The 21,384-nt window shown below is 38.8% G+C and overlaps 1 protein-coding gene across 1 annotated transcript; it reads left to right on the top strand.

The window, feature by feature from the left end:
- Positions 1-8,163: 8,163 nt before the first annotated feature.
- Positions 8,164-13,032, top strand: Krt24 (keratin 24). The gene is made up of 8 exons (XM_074048915.1): positions 8,164-8,754; positions 9,623-9,705; positions 10,031-10,187; positions 10,452-10,613; positions 10,711-10,836; positions 11,866-12,083; positions 12,420-12,496; positions 12,682-13,032. The coding sequence occupies exons 1-8, from the start codon at positions 8,203-8,205 to the stop codon at positions 12,783-12,785; spliced, it is 1,479 nt and encodes a 492-aa protein (XP_073905016.1). The 5' UTR covers positions 8,164-8,202; the 3' UTR covers positions 12,786-13,032.
- The last annotated feature ends 8,352 nt before the right edge of the window (positions 13,033-21,384 follow it).

Below are 21,384 nucleotides of genomic sequence, written 5' to 3'. Positions count from 1 at the left end.
TTATCCTTCCATAATCTATTATTTATATACATTTCTCTCAAATGTATTTGTCATAGTGAAACCTCAGCCATAATAAACTATCTAACAATGAAGAATCAATAAGGTATATTACGGGGCATCCGTCAAAGGAGTATTGTATAGCCATTAAGGATATATATGGAGAGAAAGAGAGAGAAAGAGAACAAGATTGTATTACAGTGAAAAATATTGGACCATTCCATCTACATGTGAAGATAATATAATACAATGTACCTTAAGCTATTGAATAATAGGGGAGCAGGGCAACAGAGAAAGAGTAAGTAATGTGGGGGGGTCGTCTGATTAAAGCACAATGTATACTTGTCTGAAATGCCAAGGTAAAATCCCCTTGGACTATCAATATACACTTTTAAAAAATGAAGGACAGGAAAGTAAAACAGGTTCTTTCCAGGGTTGGTACCAGTGGGAAAAGGGAGAGAACAGGAAAGGGTGAAGGAGGGCAAATATGATAGATGTATTTTATATTCATGTATGAAAATAGAACAATAAAATCTATAGAACTTATTCTAAGAAGGGGGGAGATAAGAAAGAATGATTGATGGGGGAATCTAATTAAAATATATTGTAATCACATATGTAAATATCACAGTGTATCCCTGCTGTACGATTATTAATGCTAACTTAAAAACACTAAGTTGTACACTTTAGATACATAGGTTAAAAGACATGTGAATCAGACCTCAATAAAATTGTTTAAAAATAATATATTAAAGAAAAAAGAATATTCAAGTTAGAGGCCAGGCATGGTGACCCAAGCCTGTAATCCCAGCTACTCAGGAGGCAGAAATTGGGAGGATCACAGTTCAAGGCCAGTCCAGGGAAAAAGTTTGTGAGATCCCTATTTCAACAAATGTCTGAGCATGGTGGTGCACCTGTCATCCCAGCTATACAGAAAAGCACAAATAGGAGGATCATGGTGCAGGCCCACCCGGCTATAAAGCAAGACCCCATCTCAAAAATAACCAATGCAAAAAGGGCTGGTGGAGCACTTGCCTAGCAAGTGCAAGGCCCTGAGTTCAACCTCCAGTACCACTGCCACACTAATACAAAAAAAAAAAAAAGAATATTAAAGTTAGGTGGAAGGAGAAGAATCTGGAGTTCTAAGCCAGTCTGGACAAAATTAGTGAGACCCTATCTCAAAAACAAAATGAAAACAAAATGGGTTATGGGTATAGCTCAAATGGTAGAGCACTTGCCTAGCAAGCACAAGGCCCTGGGTTCAATCCCCAGTACCACAAAATAAAAAAGTTCAAATTCATGTGTTGACCCAAAAAGATGTCAATTATTTATTGAGAAAGTAAGAGTTTCAAGACATTATGTACAGTATGACCCACTTTGTAAGAAAGTAATTATATACATGCTTACTAAAAATCTAAAATTATATAAATGTATATATATATATAATATATATATATATATATATATATACTATAAATATCTCAGCATGCTAACTAAGTGGCTATTTTGAAATAGTGGAAATATAAATGATTTATATTTTCTACTGCATGTTGATGTATATTTTCTAACTTTCTGAAATAAGCATGTACTACTTATGAAAGTTAAAATTCCTTAAAGAAAAAACATCTGTATGTTTCAGTGTTTTCACAATGAATACTCTTCTTTTTTACTCTCAAGGAAAAAGAAAAGAATTAACCAAGTGATCAGTAATGTGGTGGAAACTGTAAAAAACAATAAAAAATAAAAATTGTGGGATGGGGAAAAAGAAGTTGGTAAATTAAAGGTTGGAATAGGGATAAGAAAAGTGTTCTAAAACAGGCAACTCTTGAAAGGTGGCAAGATTTGAACTCATGGAAAGAACAGACTAGGGGGTGGTATTAAGCCTTGCTCTAAGACTAATCACATCAGAAGTACTTATAGAAACACCTAATCTCCTACAGTGAATGGGTCATGTGTTTCTACATAGCATCATCCATTAGTCCTTTGTAGAAATACTTGTGTCCATTCTATGCCCAGAAGGGCAATGGTAGGTCTTTGGACTTGCTGTTGAATGCTGTTGTGGGAAGACACCCTTCAACTAAGGTTTCCAGACACCTGGCTTCTCTGTCTCCCTCCAGGGCCTGGGCTCCACAGGAGAACAATTGCTTGCTGAGACCTGCTCCTCACTTGATCTAGTCAGTCCCCACATCAAAGCTGAATTTTGTTTGTTTTCTTCCATCCTGGAAGGATCTTGTTTCTTAGCCAGTATTCCTACTGGCTCCCTTCCACATTCTGGTAACCATGTCAGGTGGCCCCTTCTTCCTAACCCCACAGCCACTCATCCCAAGTCAGGCTAAATCGATAGCTTCTCTACTCAGAGTTGTCTTATCCTGCAAAGACCTTCCATCTGAGGCCACAGCTCTGTCAGAGTTTCTAGACAATCCTGTCCTCAAAGAGTAAGCCCTGTGCCCCTTTCTCTCCTAGCGTGCCCCAGAGCCAGTAATGGTAGATTGTGCGCCTGAGTCTGCCTCATCTTTGCCCTTAGGGTGACAGGACTGGTCCAATGGCCACAGATATCATAATTTGGCTAAGTACAGAAAGCTCTCCAAGTGTATTGCCTTTAACTTGTATGTGGTAGTCTTACTACCTTAATCTTTCTGCATCCCCATTTCTAACTTTGTACATTTCAGACCTCTCTCTCTTCCTTAATCAAGCTCATGAAGAATTTTGTCTTTTTGAGTATATTTATATGCTTATTGAATTATTCCATTTCAATAATTTTGTTCTTTAGTTATTTATTCTTTATACTTTATGTGTTTTGGTCTTTTTTATTTTTTTATTTTTGTATGCTCTGTAAGCACCAGGATCCCTTGACCAAAGAATTGCAGCTTCTCTGAGACCAAAGGGCCAAAGGAGGCGGCAGGGCCATGCTCAGAGAGAGCTTGTGAATTAATAGCAGTGGAAAGAAACATGGCGGGGGGGGCTGCTGCCCAATCTGGACTGTATTTGTCTATGGATTTTCTGAAGAAGAGGTTATTATCTATCTGGTATGAAGAAATGCTCAAAAGGACCTTTCAAGCTCAGACAGTTCATGAAAAGATCAATGAAATCAACAGTTGCATTTTTAGAATGATAAGATCAACAAACCTTTAGCTAGACAAAGAAAATAAGAAAGAAGACTCAAAGAGAAAGAATGGGCAAGGTGATGAAGAGAAAGTTGAGGAAGGAGTGAAGAAAAAGAAACAGTTATAGAATCGATGGCTTATCTATGGATGGTGCTGAATCCACTGGCATGGCCTCTCAGGACACATACTATGGCAAAAATATTTTTATTCAAAGTAGTTGAACCTAGGGACCACCAACAAAAGCTAATCTACTCAGTGGTTCTCTACAGGGAAAGTCCCAAGGTGGTCTTGCATGGTCTTCCCTATCTCTCCTCAAACAATACCTCCTCTCAGTGCTGAGACCCCCCTCCACACCACAACCACACACACACACCCCAAGAATCACAAATGCAGAAGGCAGAGAACAAGGATGTAGAAAACAGAACATATAGTAAAGGACAACAGTAATCAGTGACCTAAATTGTCCATGACGTGTGTCAATCCCTGTTGTTTTTACTCATCCTTCCAATGCGTATTTGTCTATCTTCAATATGTCAAGGCATTGCAAAGAGACAGTTCACACATCAAATCTGACTCTTTTTTGTTCCATTATATCACCACTCAACAAATAAATACTCTGAGCCCAATTACTTCCCTTAACTATTTTGATCTTATTATTTATTTGAAAAACGCATAATGGAATATTATCTGAAATGAGCCAGAGATAGAAGTCCAGAATTCTATTCCCACTTTTACAAGGATTCATCAAGAGTGATATGCCATGCCTTTCAGTATTTGACTTTCCTACTAATCTAAGAACATAAAATTTGTTAAATAAAATTTTTTAAATACTAGCAATGTCTTACAAAAACAAGTTGATGGCTACTACTTGCAAATCATCTGTACTAACTATAAAAGTGAGATTTTATAATGAAATGTTGTTTATACAATTCCTTACAGATCAAAATAAACTGCTAATTATAAACCATTCAGAACAGCATATAACTAAGGACAGAGCATTGAAGTGGAAACTCAAACATTTGGGTTTTGGTCTGTTTCCTTTAAATTATCATGAATCACACAACTCCTGGATACCAGGCATTAAAGCTGGCATTTCTGAATGTCCTATTCCACTGAAGCCTTACCAAATTCTTAAAGCTTCCATTTTCAGATGAAGGAAATGCCAAGAGCTAATGTGTTGTTTGGCAAGTCATTAATTCAAATCAAAGAGTATTACATTTGAGGTTGCCTCAAAACAAAGGGGACTAATGTTTATTAAAGAATTCTAATACTTCAGTCAAGAACAGAATTCTGCTTATATATGTGATTAAAACCCTTTAATCCACTAAATACCAAACACGTTCTAGACAGTTTGCAAATCATAGAATCAAGATTAGTCTGTTGGTGGATCATCGTTTAAAAGAAAACCGCAGGGATCCAACTGAAAGAAAGCATGGAAATGCACTGAAGGGCTAACAAAGAGAAGAAAATCCTGTGAGTCTATCTATGTGTTTATTTACACACTGATTCATTAGGCAAATAATTTGAGGCAGTAATGGATGTTTTAATCATTAAACATCATTCCCATGGGTCAGTTCTGAAACGACTCAGAAGCACCACAGAAGAACTTAATTTTGAAGTCTAATTTAAAAGACAAAAAAGAAAGAGCTGGAGCTGTAACCCAGAGGCAACCACATTCAAGGCCTTGGAAATCCCCAACATTGCCAAAACTAATTCATTAATAAAATCGACAAAGAAGAGACGAGTGCCAGTTTTATAAACTGCATCAAGAAGAAGGGTAAAAAACAAGATAGAACACATCAGTCATCACAGGCTTCCTCAGTTAAGACTCAAATGTTCAGATACCCCAAAGTACGAGGTAAATGAAGCTGCCAACATGAAAAAAGCTACAATTCAGATGACAGCTTCAGAAAAACTCCATAAACCCCAAGCAAAGTTCAGAGGCAAAAGATGCAGTTAAATCTTGTCTTCACTCATTCTTTCCATATAAAGTGTTCCCCTACCCCACCCCCAGCTCCGCGCAGGCTCTTAGATTTCTGTCTTCCATCGGATTTCTTTCCCCTATTCTTTAAACCTTCTCTTAACCCAGTGTCAGCCTTCATGAGAGTGGAAAGACTCCATTTCATAATCTAAAATGAGAGAAAGCTTGATCGCCGTTTGTTCCATCTCTGGCATGGCACACCGCTTCATCATTAGTGCCTATACTTGTTTGGTTCCTTACTTTGGGGAGGGATGAGGCAAGATGACCAACATATCATGTTTGGGGCATTTTTTACCTACCTTAGGAGAGTGATATGAGAATTATTCCCAGCTTAACAATTTAGAAGCTTGTAGAACACCCTGTAACGCTTGGAGAAATGTCTCCCTAAAAACAGAGTAAGATCACAACACTGTGAAAATAGTACAGGTAGAGCATAAAAGCTAATATCTCAAGAGCTATGTAGCAAAGGGGATCGTCATCTATTTAATAATGTATCCTAGGAAAAGCAGTTTAAGTGCAGGGCACCAGTGGCTCACGCCTGTAATCCTAGCTGATCAGGAGGCAGAGATCAGGAGGTTCGCAGTTCAAAGCCAGCCCAGGCAAATAGTTCATGAGACCCTATCTCAAAAAAACTCTTCACAATAAAGGGCTGGTGGAGTGGCTCAAGGTGAAGGCCCTGTTCAAACCCCAATACGGAAAAAAAAAAAAAGCAGTTTAAGGGAAAGTTAAGAGAAGGCAGAACATTAAATAACAAACGATTAAATATAAAAATTAAAGTGTGGACATAATTTAAGAGCTGCCAATATAAAGAAGAAAGTTCTTGAGTATAAAAATGAGGAGGCTAAGAAATATTTTTGTAAGTATCCATATTTTTTTAAAAAGACATCTTTTTAAAAATTGCAGCAAAATACATATAAAATTTACCATTTAATCATTTTTAAGTATATATTTCAGCAGTATTAAATACACTTACACTGTTGTGCATCCCATCTCCAGAACCCTTTCCATATTGTAAGACTGAAAGTCTACAACCATCAAACAATTTCCTATCTGCCTTCCCCAGCACCTGGCTACCACCATCCAACTGCCTGAGTCTGTGAATTTGATTAAGTAGGAGCCTCACACTAGTGGAATCATATAGTAATTGGACTTTTTTTGGCGGGGAGCAGTACTGAGGTTTTATCTCAGAACATTGTGCTTGCTAGATAGGATCTCTACCACTTGAGCCACACCACCCAGCCCTTTTTGCTTTAGTTGCTTTTTGAATAGGGTCTCAAATTTATGCCTGGGGCCAGCCTGGACTGTGATCCTCCTATCTATACTTCCTGTGTAGCCGGGATGACAGGTCATGTCACTGTGCCCAGCAGTTGGTTGAGATGGGATCTTGTGAACATTTTGCACAGGATGGTCTCTGCCACAATCTTCCTGATCTCTACTTCCTGAGTAGCTGGAATTACAGATGTGAGCCACTGTGCCTGCCCAGCAAGTACTGGTCTTTTAAAAAGACACTTTTAAACTGGACAAGTTATGAGCAGAGATGAAAGGAGATCATCTTTAGTTCAGAGGGACAGAACAACACAAAGCAGAAAGTGAGCTTGGGAGGGTTCCAGATTTCAGGTCTACACAGTGACCTCACCATAACATGATTTATCAGAAGTCTCTTTTTCCAAATACTTTTTAAACAAAAACAAAAAAACCAAAGCAAAGATGAGGGGAATCTCTAGATTTCAACATCTGTAAAATTACTTTATGGACTATTAAAATTGGGCTCAGATCCTCTTCACCAGGTATCTTTAAAACAAAGACAGGAGAAATCAACACAGCTCTTCATTTATTTTATTTTTTAGTAAACTTTGGTAGCACAAGGGGATTTCATTGTGATAATTCTATAGCTGTGTACTTGGAACAAGTTCACATTCCTCTAACCTCCCTCTCCTTCCTTCCTTTTTCAAACAGTATTTGGTGGATTTCATAATGGTTTCTTCATATACATATATGTATGTATGTATATATATATGAATATGTACAAATATATGATATATACAAATATATTGAAGTACATTTTATTTATATATATGTATATATATATATATATGCAATGTACTTCAATCTTCTTCACCCCCTATTACCCTTGCCTTTTCCCCTCTCCCATCCCACTGATTGTCTACACACAGTCTTCCTCTTACGCTCATGTCCCACCACCACCACGACCACCACCACCATCATCATCATTTTAGGTCTAGGTCCTGCATATGAGAAAAAGCATACAATATTTGGCTTTTTGAACAGCTCTTCATTTCTTAAGATCTGATCCTAAAGAAGGAAGCTGCTATCATTATATCAGACTACAGTTCAATCAGAAAGAAAAGATGTTTGGAGCATTGCACCCCTTACAACCTAATGTTGATCTGCTGCTAAAGCAATCTGCCTGAAAACTTGCCTGATCTTTCTTAGATATTATCATCTTGAATAAGCATGTTCTTGAGATCCAATACTTACTTACATGGAAGACTATTACCTGTTTAAGTTTTTCTTATTAATAGTAAAAGTATCTCTGTTGATCTCAAAATACAAAGAAAGCAATAACAACACAAACTTCAACCATCTCAAGAATAGGGTGGTTGAAATAACCAGAGAAAAGGATGCTTAATTAAATCTGAAATTAATGCTGATGTTAAAGCTACGTTCAACTTTTGACAATACAAACAAAAAGTTACATGTTGGAAATTTTTCTTTCTCATCATACTAAATATTTTAATTACATTTGATAATCTGGGGGTGTTCCATGCAACTGGGAAACCACGAGACAAATTTAACAGAAAAGAATTGCTAGTCATCAAAACCTCTGAAAGATTAAAACTGTAATTCAGAATTTTTTTTTATTTGCCCCACCTTATTTTTTTTTTCCTCTGATCCAGCCTCAGAAAAAGAACCAGTAGAGTGGGTTCTTGAAAAAAGAAATTATCCAATTACGGATTAGTAAAACTACAATACAGATTAAGAAGTTACATAGAAAAGGAACGCCCTAAAAATGTGTATATAAGGCCAGAAAGGCAGTGTGGGACAGACTCTTCACGCCACTTCTCCATTCACAAGGACAAGCTACACCTTCACTAGAGCATGTCTTGCTCAGCTCACGTCTCCTCCTGCAAGGTGTCCACTAGTGGGAGCAGCTTCAGCAGTGGTAGCAGATGTGGTCTGGGGGGCAGCTCTGCCCAGGGCTTCCAAGGAACCAGGAGCTGTGGTCTGAGCAGGGGATCTAGTGGTGGCTTTGGAGGTGGCAATGGAGGGAGCTTTGGTAGCTGTTCAGTAGGGGGTGGTTTGGGAACAGCTTCAGGCTCTGGGACTGGCTTTGGCAGGGGCTCTGGCTTTGGCCGAGGTTCTGGATTCAGCAGTGGTGCCAGTGGAGATTTCTACAGCTATGGAGATGGCCTTGGTGGTGGTGTTGGCCATGGGGGACTTTTCTCAGGAAGTGAAAAGCAAACCATGCAGAACCTCAATGACCGCCTGGCTAATTACCTAGACAAGGTCCACGCTCTGGAGGAGGCCAACGCTGATCTGGAGAACAAAATCAAGGAGTGGTATGGCAAGTATGGGCCTGGGTCTAGAGATTCTGGAGCTGGGAGAGATTACAGCAAATACTACCCAATAATTGAAGATCTCAAAAACCAGGTGGGTCACAATCCATGGCAGAGTTTGTAGGATATGTCTTTCACTTTTACTCAGGCCGTATACTACAGTGAAATTTTTAAGTCAAGGAATTATTTGAAAATATTTGCTTGTCTTATATGCCAAAGGGGATCTGGTGTTTCTTAATTAGGACAATCCTGTATGTGACATCCAACTACACCGATTTTCTGCTGGCATCTCAAATTTGTGTATCTCTGCATAAAACTAATGTAATGTTAGGAAGCTAATAGGTATATAAAAGTGATGGCAATGAGTCAATGATGAGTTTCATCTAATTATTTTATTATTAACAGGTTGATACATGTTAGTGTCTTTCTAGATTTAAATAGTCTGTAGGACTATTTTTCTTCCTAGAAAATCTGGTGCAAATATTGGATAAGAATGTAGTGGAACCTAAATTTTTAGCCACTGTTGTATGGAACATATATTTCAAAGGCGTTTTTTTTTGGCAGTACCAGGGTTTGAACTCAGGATCTTGTGCTTGTTAGGCAGGCACCCTACCACTTGAGCCATGCTGCCAGCACTTCAGGGTGTTTTTATGAAGTGAAATTTAATTTTTGCACTATCTTCTGAAAGAGTACATGGAACACTGATTTTCCAAACAGCAGAAATACGCAGATGCCTGTATTCTACAAAACAATGTTCTATGCCTATTCCAACAAATGCTCAGACTGTTACCTTTCTGCAGAAAGTTGTAGTTCTAAGCGTACAGGTTTCATTGCTAAATACATTTGCAGATCAATTCATCTTTAAGAGCGAGCAACAGAGGAGACACCTACCCTCACAGGTAAGTGTGCACACACAAGGCAACAATTGTCTGCAATGCATTCATTATTATCACTTTTTCTAGATCATTACGGCCACTATTGAAAATGCTGGGATCATTTTGCAGATTGACAATGCCAGACTGGCTGCTGATGACTTCAAACTGAAGTAAGAAACACAAAGAGCTGAAAACAACTGTTATAAGAAAAGTAAAAATCAATCTGCCTGCTGAAAAAAAAAATAGTTTAGGGATTATGACCTAAATTCACAAATATCCCAAGGGTAAACTTTAGGAACATCATCCCATAAAAAAGGAAGTAAATTAAAGATGATAATTTTGTTATAAAATTATTAGATATAATTAGAACTAACATTAGACATGAGAGAAACCTCCCTAGGCTTCATTTACCAAAATGCTCAGAGGTGAAAGAAAGGGAGGTACTCTGACATATGCCAAGCCAGCTCACTGTCTGACTTCCTGCCACCCCTTCAGGTATGAGAATGAGCTGTGTCTCCGTCAGAGTGTAGAGGCAGACATCAATGGCCTGCGCAGAGTGCTGGATGAGCTGACCATGACTCGCTCTGACCTGGAGATGCAGATTGAGAGTCTCACCGAGGAGATGGTCTACCTGAAGAAAAACCACGAGGAGGTAGGAATAAGTCCCCAGTGAATGAACAGCTCTAGCTTCCATGTTTTCTCTCATACCCATTCTGTAAAAATACACTCAATTTTATCAAAATGAATTTCCCACCTCCAATGACCAGAAAAGAGTAAATAAGAGCATATTATAGCTGAACTTTATTTTTTTGTTCCTTCTTCAGTGTCCCAGTTTCAAATGTTTGCAGCCATGCACAGCTTAGGAAGTTGCTGCTTTTCTGTTTGCATCTCTGTGGCCTTTTTTCCTTTGTGCTAGGATATGAAGAATATGAAAGGAAGCTCTGGCGGGGATGTGACTGTAGAAATGAATGCTGCCCCTGGAACTGACCTGACCAAATTACTGAATGATATGAGGGCACGGTATGAGCAGATGGCTGAACAAAACCGCCAGGAAATCGAGGAGCAGTTCAAGAAGCAGGTAAATGTCTCCACCAAGCATCTAAGACTGCAGTCATACACAAATCACTCCTACTCTTTACCTCAGCCTGCAACAGCTGTGTTTTATTTCCACTTAGAGTGCATCCCTGCAAGCCCAGATCTCTACTGATGCTGGGACAGCCAGTTCTGCCAAGAATGAGATAACAGAACTGAAATGTACCTTGCAGTCCCTAGAAATTGAGCTTCAGGCCCAACTGGCCACGGTATGTGCAAATAGCTTTCCAAATTACAAACGTAGTTTTCTTTCCTTGCAAGATGCTCACTAGGCACATAATAAAAGCAGTGGTTCTAGAAACCATAAAGCAGTTAAAAATAATGCATGCTAAGCCGGGCACTGGTGGCTCACACCTGTGATCCTAGCTACTTGGGAGGCTGAGATTGGGAGGATCACAGTTTGAAACCAGCCCAGGCAAATAGTTCACAAGACCCCCTTCTCCAAAATAACTGGAGCAAAATGGACTGGAGGTATGGCTCAACTAGTAAAGTGCCTGCTTTGCAAGTGAGAATCCCTGGGTTCAAACCCCAGTCCCACCAAAAAAAAAAAAGATAATTCACTCTATTTCAATTAAGCAAAATATTTAATTGAAAAAGTAATGCCAACAAAAATTAAAGAAGCAATGATAAAACAATATAGGTTGTTACTAAAACAATATTGGCTGACATAGAGGCTGGCTATGCAGCTCAGCTGTCAGAAATCCAGGTGAAAATCAACAGCCTGGAGGACACAGGGGCTGGACTTCTATAAGTAAATACAAATCCAATCAAAAACATCTCAAGTAGCTAGGTGTAGTAGTGAATATCTGTAATCCCAGCATTCAGGAGGCTGATGCTGGCTACATAAGTGAGTTCCATGCCAGTCTGGGTTACATAATGAGAACCTATCTAAAAAGTATACTTCAAGTACCAAATAAAATTTTATTTTTCAAGCCAGTTGCTGGTTCGAAACCAGCCTGGAGAAGTAGTTTGTGAGACCCCACCTCGAAAAATACCCAACCAAAAAAGGGCTGGTAGAGTGGTTCAAGTGTAGAGCTTCTGCCTAGCAAGTGTGAGGCCTGAGTTCAAACCCCAGTACCACTAAAAAAAAAATTTACTTTTCTTACATCATCTATTGACTTATTTTCATCATGAATATTTTTTGGTGTTACTCAGGGCTTTGGACCTGCTAGGCACTCTACCACTTGAGCCACATCCCAGCCCTTCATCATAAACTTTTTACTTGCTTTTTCTCTTAGAAAAGTTCTCTGGAAGGGACCCTGGCTGACATAGAGGCTGGCTATGCAGCTCAGCTGTCAGAAATCCAGGTGAAAATCAACAGCCTGGAGGAGCAGATGTGCCAGCTCCGGGGTGAGACTGAATGCCAGAACACAGAATATGAGCAACTGCTGGGCATCAAGACACATCTGGAGATGGAGATTGAAACCTACCGCCGCCTCCTCGATGGAGAGGGAGGGTAAATGCAACCTAGCACATGCCAAAATGCATGCCTTGCTGAATTTACCCACAAAGGGACACAGGGGTTGGACTTCTATAAGTAAATACAAATCCAATCAAAAACATCTCAAGTAGCTGGGTGTAGTAGTGAATATCTGTAATCCCAGCATTCAGGAGGCTGATGCTGGCTACATAAGTGAGTTCCACGCCAGTCTGGGCTACATAATGAGAACCTATCTAAAAAAAAAAAAAACAAAAAAGACATTTAAAGCTTTGCCATGGAAAATCACTGGCATGGAAGGTTTCTCCTACCATTACAAAATGCAAAGGAAAATATAATTATTCTTTTCTCCAGTGGTTCTGGTTTTGGAGGATCCAGGATCACAGCATCAGATGACTCAAGATCTGGAAGCTGTTCTGGTCAAGGAAGAGGTAGACATTTTTTAATGTTGATGATAATTTTATAATTTAAAAGTAAATGCATGATTTGCTCATCAGAAGGAAATGTATGCTGTTGTTCAGAATCTCACACATACTTTATGAACAGAATTGAATTTCTTTTGATGTTTGTTTTTGTGCTAGTTTCCAGACTGATCTTGTGGTCCCATGATTTTCAGATCCCAACAAGACAAGAGTGACAAAGACCATCATAGAGGAGGTGGTGGATGGCAAAGTGGTCTCATCTCAAGTCAGCAATATTTCAGAGGTGAAAATAAAATAAGCAATTCCCAAAAGAACAAGAGTGTCTTTCAAAGAAAAAAAAAAAGTCAAGAAGGGCACAAGTGAAGAAATTACAACAATCTACATGTCTTTCTGCATAACTCCAGGGGAAAAGCTTCGGTTTAGAAATAGATGACTAGCCAATTTCTCTGCATCTTCTTTTGGTAGGACTGGGGCTTGAACTCAGGGCTTCATGCTTGCAAAGCAGGCGCTTTACCACTTGAACCACACCTCCTGCATCTTCTTATTATGAGAATGTTCTTGAAAAGGTAGAAATGAAAGCTTTGCTCTTTTTTCTATGCTTCAATAAACTTACTTTTGCAAGTTACAAAATCACTCCTGAATTTTTTAAGAAAATATTTTATCTAGGAAGGAATGAAGCTATCAGTTATGATCTAGCTGCATCATTATATATATTGTACCTTCTTCATAAAATCAAGATCATACTCATTTTGCATGTGGGCATTTGTAACATCACACAAGAAAGGAATGACACCATCACTGAAATTAGTGTCCCTAACACTATAGGCAAAAGCTTAGTTCACTAAAAAAGGATGATATTATTAGAATAATAAGCTTATAATTAATTAATACCTAGTTTCTTTGTGTCTGTAACTGAGTGGGATATTTCATAAGATGAAAAAAAAAAGAAACAGATGATATGCCTCCTAGTTTAAGAAGCTTTCATTATAGGTGGGAAGGAAAACTAAAGCACAAAGAAGCTAGCAAGGACTAAAAAGATGTTAACAGTAAAGGATTTGATTTCACAATATTCACCACAAGTTCCACAGGAAAAAGACGTGGCACTTTAGGACATTTAGGATATGGACCAAATAAAGAGCCTTAGGAAAGAAGGTTGGATATGTGACATGTGATATAATGCCAGATTTCTTAAAACCTTGAAAGCCCCAGAGAAAAGACATGTTCCAGTACTCACTCCTTTGCCACATCTAGCCACATCTCTAGCCAAAAACTTGACCAAAGTAGTATTTCTTGTCTCCACTCTTCAGTGCTGAGGTTTTTATCCCATGAGCAGACACAGCCCCTTTTTTTCACGTCTACAGAATCCCTGAAGCCACATGGTTCTATCTTGTCTGACTAGGGATAATGAAACCCATTAAGGTAGGGAAGGAGGTGGCACAGGGCCCAGGGAGAAACAAACTTAAGAGCTAGCCAAATTGCATAAAGGCATTTCCATTCAAGGAATTTAAAATGACCGAACCACAAATTTGATAATCAACTCCACAAGCCTCTCCTCAAGATAAGAACACAAGACATGGCACAAAAAGTCAAATTTAAAGTGATAAAAGAAGGAACCCAAACATAATCCATGCAATCTATTCCTTCAAATATAAAACCAATAAGATCTGTGTAGGAATGTCATCATCAAAACAACCAAAAATGTAGTTTTTCATCTTCCAGGCACATTGAATGAAGCTTAAAATTGAACCTCTTGGGCATACTTCAACTTCTTCAATCTCTATCCACAAAATAGAGTTAATAGCTATGCGACAAACCACTCATCAAAAAAAAATGTAATTTCCAAGGGAGGTATGAGGATAGGTAAGACACCCAAAAACTAGATAGCATTTGTTGCCCTCAATGCAGAGAAACTAATGCAGATACTTTAAAGTGACAGAGGCCAATAGGAGAAGGGGACCAGGAACTAGAGAAAAGGTCAGTTCAAGAAGAATTAACTTAGAAGGTAACACACATGCACAGGAAATCAATGGGAGTCAACTCCCTGTATAGCTATCCTTATCTCAACCAGCAAAAACCCTTGGTCCTTCCTATTATTGCTTATACTCTCTCTACAACAAAATTAGAAATAAGGGCAAAATAGTTTCTGCCTGGTAGTGAGGGGGTTAAGGGGAGAGGGAAGGGGCAGGGTAGGTATGGGAGGGGGTGGGGGAAAGGGGGGAGAAATGACCCAAACATTGTATGCACATATGAATAAAAAAAAGTGTAACTTTGTCTTAAGCCAAACTTGTTTCTCATCAAAACATTACAATCAATAAAACCTTGAATGTTTCTCCTCCATTGAAAAATAAAGAAATATGACATTAAGAATGTGACCTAGCTAATGCAGCCTGGATGTTTCCAAAAACTGAAGCCTATCTGTGCAGCCTCTAGTCCATAGGACCATCAAGCCACACCAAGGAAGCCTCTCTCTGGGGATCTTCCCAGATCTGGTTTTCTAGCTGTGTATTCTTACCTCCTGGGACCCGAGTTTATGGCTAATGTCAAGGCAAAATATGAGGCCACTCCAAAAATAATCTGATGGTGAAAACCCTCACTCTGTGCTTCTGTGGCTCATGTTAAGATAATGTATTTGTATTAAAGGATTGTTCACAGACAGAAAAGTCCAGATCATAGTTCCCATGATACTCAGACATAACAGAACATGTTGCTAAGAGCATATTTAGTTTTTAAGACTGAAATCATTGAACCGTTTTTGAACCATAAAATTTATTTACAGTACTGAATAAAAGGCTAGAAATATAATATTCATACATTGTTGTCAGCTCTAAAATTACTTGAGAACTACATGGTAAGAAAACGTTTATTTTGAAACTCTAAAGTTCAGCTCTCCAGTCAACTTTTAAGTGAGAGGATCAACGTTTTTTTCTTCTGAGAGGACTTACCCATAAGGATGCATATATGGATTTTTACCTGTTGGCTTTTGATCCAGAGATTCCTAGGGTTGTTCTTGTGTTTCTGAACTCAAGGCAAAAGGGAAAAGAAGGATGAGAATCCTATAAGTGCCATCTGTCTTCACAGAGATTAGAAACAAAAAAAACAAGGTATCTAGCAAGTGGCACCAAGGAAACAGCTACAGGACTTGAGGCTCTAAGGGAAGGAAGCCCAAACTTGCCTGATGACGTCATGGAATTAGACAGTAGTTCACACAAGAGGAGACAAAAGGATGAAAATAAATCACCTGAAATGTAGCTCAAGTAATATTGTCAAAGCAACCCCCCCAATATCTGAAATCCTGTAAGTAATAAATCACTTTTAAAAAATTATCAGTAGCTAAAATATGACACTGGGTAACAGAAGAACCAACAAAGATGCCCCTCAGCCTGGGTTCAGAATGAAAGCAGGACACCAGCTGCCCCTCTGGCCATTAAAACTAATGTTGAATTCCAAGTCAAGGGCAAAACCAGGGGAGACCAGCCTTCTAAGTAGGACAGAAGCCAGGGACCAGCCAGGGGACTGCAGCATCTTCTTAATCTCATGGTGGCAGGGAGGGTGAGGATGTGACAGAAGAACAAACATTTTATTGAAAGCAAAAAGTATATACGGAATGCATTCTAAGCAATGGCCATTCTAAAATCTGTATAGCAATAGAGTAGCAGGACATCTTCTGCAAAGGATTTTGTTTAAAAAAAAACCTTTGATTCATATATTTTGAGAAATGTAATCATAGTTTCCAAGCACCTCTCTCATCCTTGAAAAACCCCTCCCAAGCTGAACAATGGTGCCTCACATCTGTAATCCTAGCTACTCATGATACAGAGATCAGAATTGAGGCTGGAAGCCAGCCTGGATTAATAGTTCACAAAACCCTGTCTCGAAAATACTCAATCCAAAACGGGCCTGGTGGAATGGCTGATGTGGTAGAGTTACCTGCCTAGCAAAAGTGAGGCCTTGACTTCAAACCCCAGTGCCACAAAAAGAGAAAAACAAAACAAAACCCTCCCAGCAGAGTTTATAACTGAGATTATTAAAGCCAGGAATTTGCCAACCTTGTGAAAAGAACCTCATATTGTCACCTCTGTCAGTTAATTCTAACACCCTTGTCTTGAAGCACACACTGCTGTTATTGTTTACATCTATCTATGAATAAATTATTTCAAATGATTTCTTGTTAGTTTGCTAAGACCAAGAAGTTGGATTTTTAAATCTCTATGACAGTTTTTATGCAAATGAGAGCTTTGTTCTACCATGTCAAGATGAAGTCATTTTTTTTCTTTCCCCACCAGGTGCTCCACACCCAAAAGTTTCCATCAAGATCCAATATCAGAGCTTGTGTTCTAGCATACTAATAGGAACATTAAATTTACAGAATTTTAATGAGTGGGGAAATGACTTTTACTTCATCCTCCCACCCAGAACAGAAATTCTTTCTGAAAGATTATTCTAGATTATCCTCCGGGTTGAAGGTGGCCAGAGCTTGGAAAGTTCATGACTTTGTAAGGCAGCTTATTTGATTGAAAGCAAGCACCATGTGAGAAATGTTTTCCTTTTATTGAGCCAAATCTGTCTCCCTGTGTAGCTTGCAGCTCTTTGATCCTGGTTCAGCCTTTGGAGCTATTTAAAAACAGCCATCCAGCCTTCTCTTTTCTAGACAAAATTCTAATTTCTTTGGCAATATATCTGTCATTGTTTCCATACTCTTCATTATCTGGGAGACATGTTTTGGATATAATGACCACATTTACAATTAAATATTCCCCCTAAGCCGGGCGCCAGTGGCTTATGCCTGTAATCCTAGCTACTCTGAAGGCAGAGATCAGGAGGATCAAGATTCAAAGCCAGCCAGGCAAATAGTTCCCAAAACCCTACCTAGAAATACCCAGCCAAAAAAGGGCTGGTGGAATGGTACAAGTGGTAGACTACCTGCTTAGCAAGTGTGAGGCCCTGAGTTCAAACTCTAGTACCACCAAAATATTCATACATATAATATATATAATACACATACATATACATTTCCCCCCTCAAATATAGCACCCAGAATTAAACAAAAGGATTTCAAGCCATGAGAAGTTGGCACCTGGGCTTCCTAAGTATTTTCCTTTTGTCTAGCACCAGTAGCCACATCACACTTACAAACTCTGTGGAACTAGGACTTTTACAGAGGAACTTTATCCTTTTCTGAGGTTTATTAATTCAAAGAACTTCATTTTTTTCATTCTACTTATTTTACAAAACCTTACTTATTTTGGGGTCAACAGCCTAAAATATCTTTTGATATATATTTTCAGCATATTAAATATATTTTGCACTTTTTTTTTGCAGTATTGAGGCTTGAACTCAGAGCCTACACCTTGAGCCACTCCACCAGCCCTTTTTTGTGATGGTTTTTTTTTCAAGATAGGGTCTCTTGAACTATTTGCCCCGGCTGGCCTCAAATCACGATCCTCCTGACCTCTGCCTCCTGAGTAGTTAGGATTACAGGTGTGAGCCACCAGCTCCCAGCTATTTTGCATCATTTTTAAAAAGCGACAATGAAAACTAAAATACAAGTAGTATTACATGATAGCCCTACACTTGCCAATAGCAACAAATGTCAGCTTGACACAGTTTTTCTTAAATGTGTCATTTGAATATTTTTTCTAAGAATAAGTATCAAGTTGGTTCAATTTTAACAAAGATTTTAAGAAATGTTCATTTAATAAATAGGGCATTCAAAAACAGGAACAAATTCAGACTTCCCCCTTAAAGTAAAATGAAGCAAAGGCCACAGAGAGAGAATGACAACTGACACTGTCTTTCTATGTGTGACAGCTTTTGCTAAAGATGATAGATAGATAGATAGATAGATAGATAGATAGATAGATAGATAGATAGATAGATAGATACAGATAGATGAGGGAAGGGAGAGAGGAAAGAAGAGAGACAGGAAGAAAAAGAGAAAGATCCTCCATCAACATGTGTGTTTCTCACTGTCTCTGACAGCACACATTAATAAAAAATGCATTTAGTGTGGAGATCTTGGAGGTGGGTCTCTACTATTGCAAAAGGAGTAACTGCAGAGGTCTACAAGAACCTTTGTAAGCTTACAAGTTTGCAATTTAATAATCAACCCACAACAACGTTTTTTATCAATTCCTCCATTCCTCTTTAGCTTTCTTGGGTGTCCTACACTTTCATAAAATAACAGATGAAAGTTAGTTATCATTAACATTTCAAAATTCCAAGAAAGGCCTCAAGAAAAGTTAAAATTTTTTATTCTCTTAAAATTGACAAAATTCCATAAAAAAATAACAGAATGTTAAAATGGATCTGAGCACTTTCTTTCTAAATTTCCTTCTTAAATATTTCCAATGTGAATGCACAGGGTACATAAGCTAAGGTATTTGTCTTCTGTTACCTCACCAGAAATTCCTAAAGTTGGCTTCAAACGGTTTCATCTGAAAAGATGGAATTTTATCATAAATTCCAAAAGGAAATACATTATTATAAGCATAGTCATGAAAATGATTTGAAAATCTGTGAAAGCAGATTTTGCAGAGGAGCAAACACAAGTTTAATTAGGCTGATATCATAAATATTATCCACTGCATCTCTCTGAAATGGGATAATAAATACCCAAGTGAATTTTTGTGCCTTTAAATAAGTAGGATGCTCTATTTGATTTAACAAATAATTAACAAAATAATACTTTAGTATTACGGACATCATTTAAAATCTTAACATAATTTCATCAGAGACAAGACACCTATTTTCTCAGCTACTCAGAGCTCCCTAAACACTCTCCTTGAGGTGTTAGTCTTCACAGGGATGAAGCCCTTTCCTCATGCCATACTGTCCCCGAGATCAAGTCCATGGAGGGTAGATGCTGGTCATCGGAAAGGAAGAATTGTGGAGGCAGAGAGGTGTTCAAGCAGCTCCTCAGGTGTATGTGCTTCTTTGTTTTTTGGGGTTTTTTCTTGTCAATTTGAGGTTTAAACTCAGTGCCTCATGCTTGGTAAGCAAGAGCTCTACCACTTGAGCCCCAGTCCCAGCCCTTTTGATTTAGTTATTTTTCAGATAGCAAAGCAGGAAATTCAGGGAAAATACCCAAACCAGGTCATGGGGAACAGGCGACCTTGCTCCACCCAACATCACCCCAAAATGCCCCTTTTGAAGCAGCCTTTTCATCTGAACCCAAACTTGAGCATACATGCAATGTCCTCTAAATACAGCCTAATGAATATGGACTGTGTCTCATCGAATTCACATGTGCAGTCAATCTGTCAATCACCCATCCCCCTGCCCTTGCTCACAATTTGTAGTGTGTAAATACCCATCACCCCAAGGCAATGGTGCTCTTGAGCTCTTAAGCGCCGGCCAGAGCCTGCTCCCTGCCCTGCCTTTCCTGGGGATTGTACCTTCCTGCTTCCACTCATTCTCTCTCACGCTCAATAAAACTCTGCTACTACTTTGCAATCCCTGTGTCTCCACTCCATTCTTTGTTCCAGATGTCAAGGACCTCGGATCATCTAGATGGGGGTCTTCTGACACCACCCACTAGTAACAATAGGATTTGGCATTTTTATCTGGCGCCAGCCTCAGACCACAATCCTTCTGCCTAAGTGTCCCTCATAGCTGAGATTACCCACATCCAGCTTGTTTGGGGTTTTTTATGTCATTTTATTATTTTTACATTTACTCACATGTGTAAACTTGTTTATGTCCAGGTTTTTCCAGATTTCAGATGTAGTCATTAACAATGCCATCTTCCTGCCTCAGACCAACAGCATCAAATAGCAGCTGAGTACTTCAGAGAAAGGATGGTGTGCTTCCCCTTCCCAGCACATTGGAACCATACATTATAGAAATAGTCACGATGGGAAGCCATGCTTATTTTTACACTGGATTCACAAGTTATAAAAAGAACATGTTTCTTTTTAGAAAGGGATGAAATCCTAAAAATGGAAAAATGTTTTAACTAAAAAGCCACATAAAAAGGGTGAATTCAACTACAACATATTGTAAGGACTTTTTTAAATGTCACAATGTACCCCAGTACAACAATATGATAATAAAATAAATTAACAAAAACCACATAGAAACTCTTTGTTTACAAGAATGCCATGTGATTCTATTTCCAAACAAAGCAGCACCACCTCATTCATGTTTCATAAGTAAGATTTTTTTTCTAGTGTCAGAAAATGAACCCAGGCCTCTTACATACTAGGCAAGTGTTCTACCACTGAGCCACAATCCCAGCCCAAGAGTTTTTAATTAGGTGAGTGTCAGGAGAGTTTCCTGAAAGTAATCCGAGGATCCTTTCGTTTCATTCCTTGTTTTATGCATTTGTAGAAGACCCTCCACACCTCAGAGGCAAACAAGGTACAGCCACTGTGCCCTAAGAAATAAAAATGCTGAGACAGTTCCTCCCCAAAGTTTTCAGTATTTTGTATGTAGTGCTGCCCTACCCCCCAAAATGTTCAAAGTTAATAGCAAGTTATATTAACAAGTATTGACCTGAAGGGCAACATTTCTGGACTATTTTTAATAAGATGTTTTAAATAGAGCATAATAACACATAATGACCACTGAAAGCATTTGAAACTTTTTCCAAGTTTGAGGCTGAACTGACCCCCTGCACCAAAGGATGGAAGCTCACATCAAGGTTCTTTGCAGACTTCTGAGTGACCTTGACCTTACCCAAATACAGACTGAAATTCTGGTGGAAGAGCCTGCTTGCCCAGGCAGCAAGTGTAACTTTCTCCATTCTTATTTCATTCCTGTCTTAAATTCAAATCTAGTGATGAGGTTATTTTGATCGCGCTCATACGGGAGTGAATTCTCCTGCCATTGTGGTTGAACTCCTCCATGGCTGTTTCCAATTCGGGAAGTAAAAGGCCATCCAGCTGCTGCAGGGTCTG

Source organism: Castor canadensis, chromosome 11 (genome assembly GCF_047511655.1).
Source record: "Castor canadensis chromosome 11, mCasCan1.hap1v2, whole genome shotgun sequence".
NCBI lineage: Eukaryota > Metazoa > Chordata > Mammalia > Rodentia > Castoridae > Castor > Castor canadensis.
Note: the sequence above shows the minus strand (reverse complement) of the source record. Positions and strands in the feature narration are given on the sequence as shown.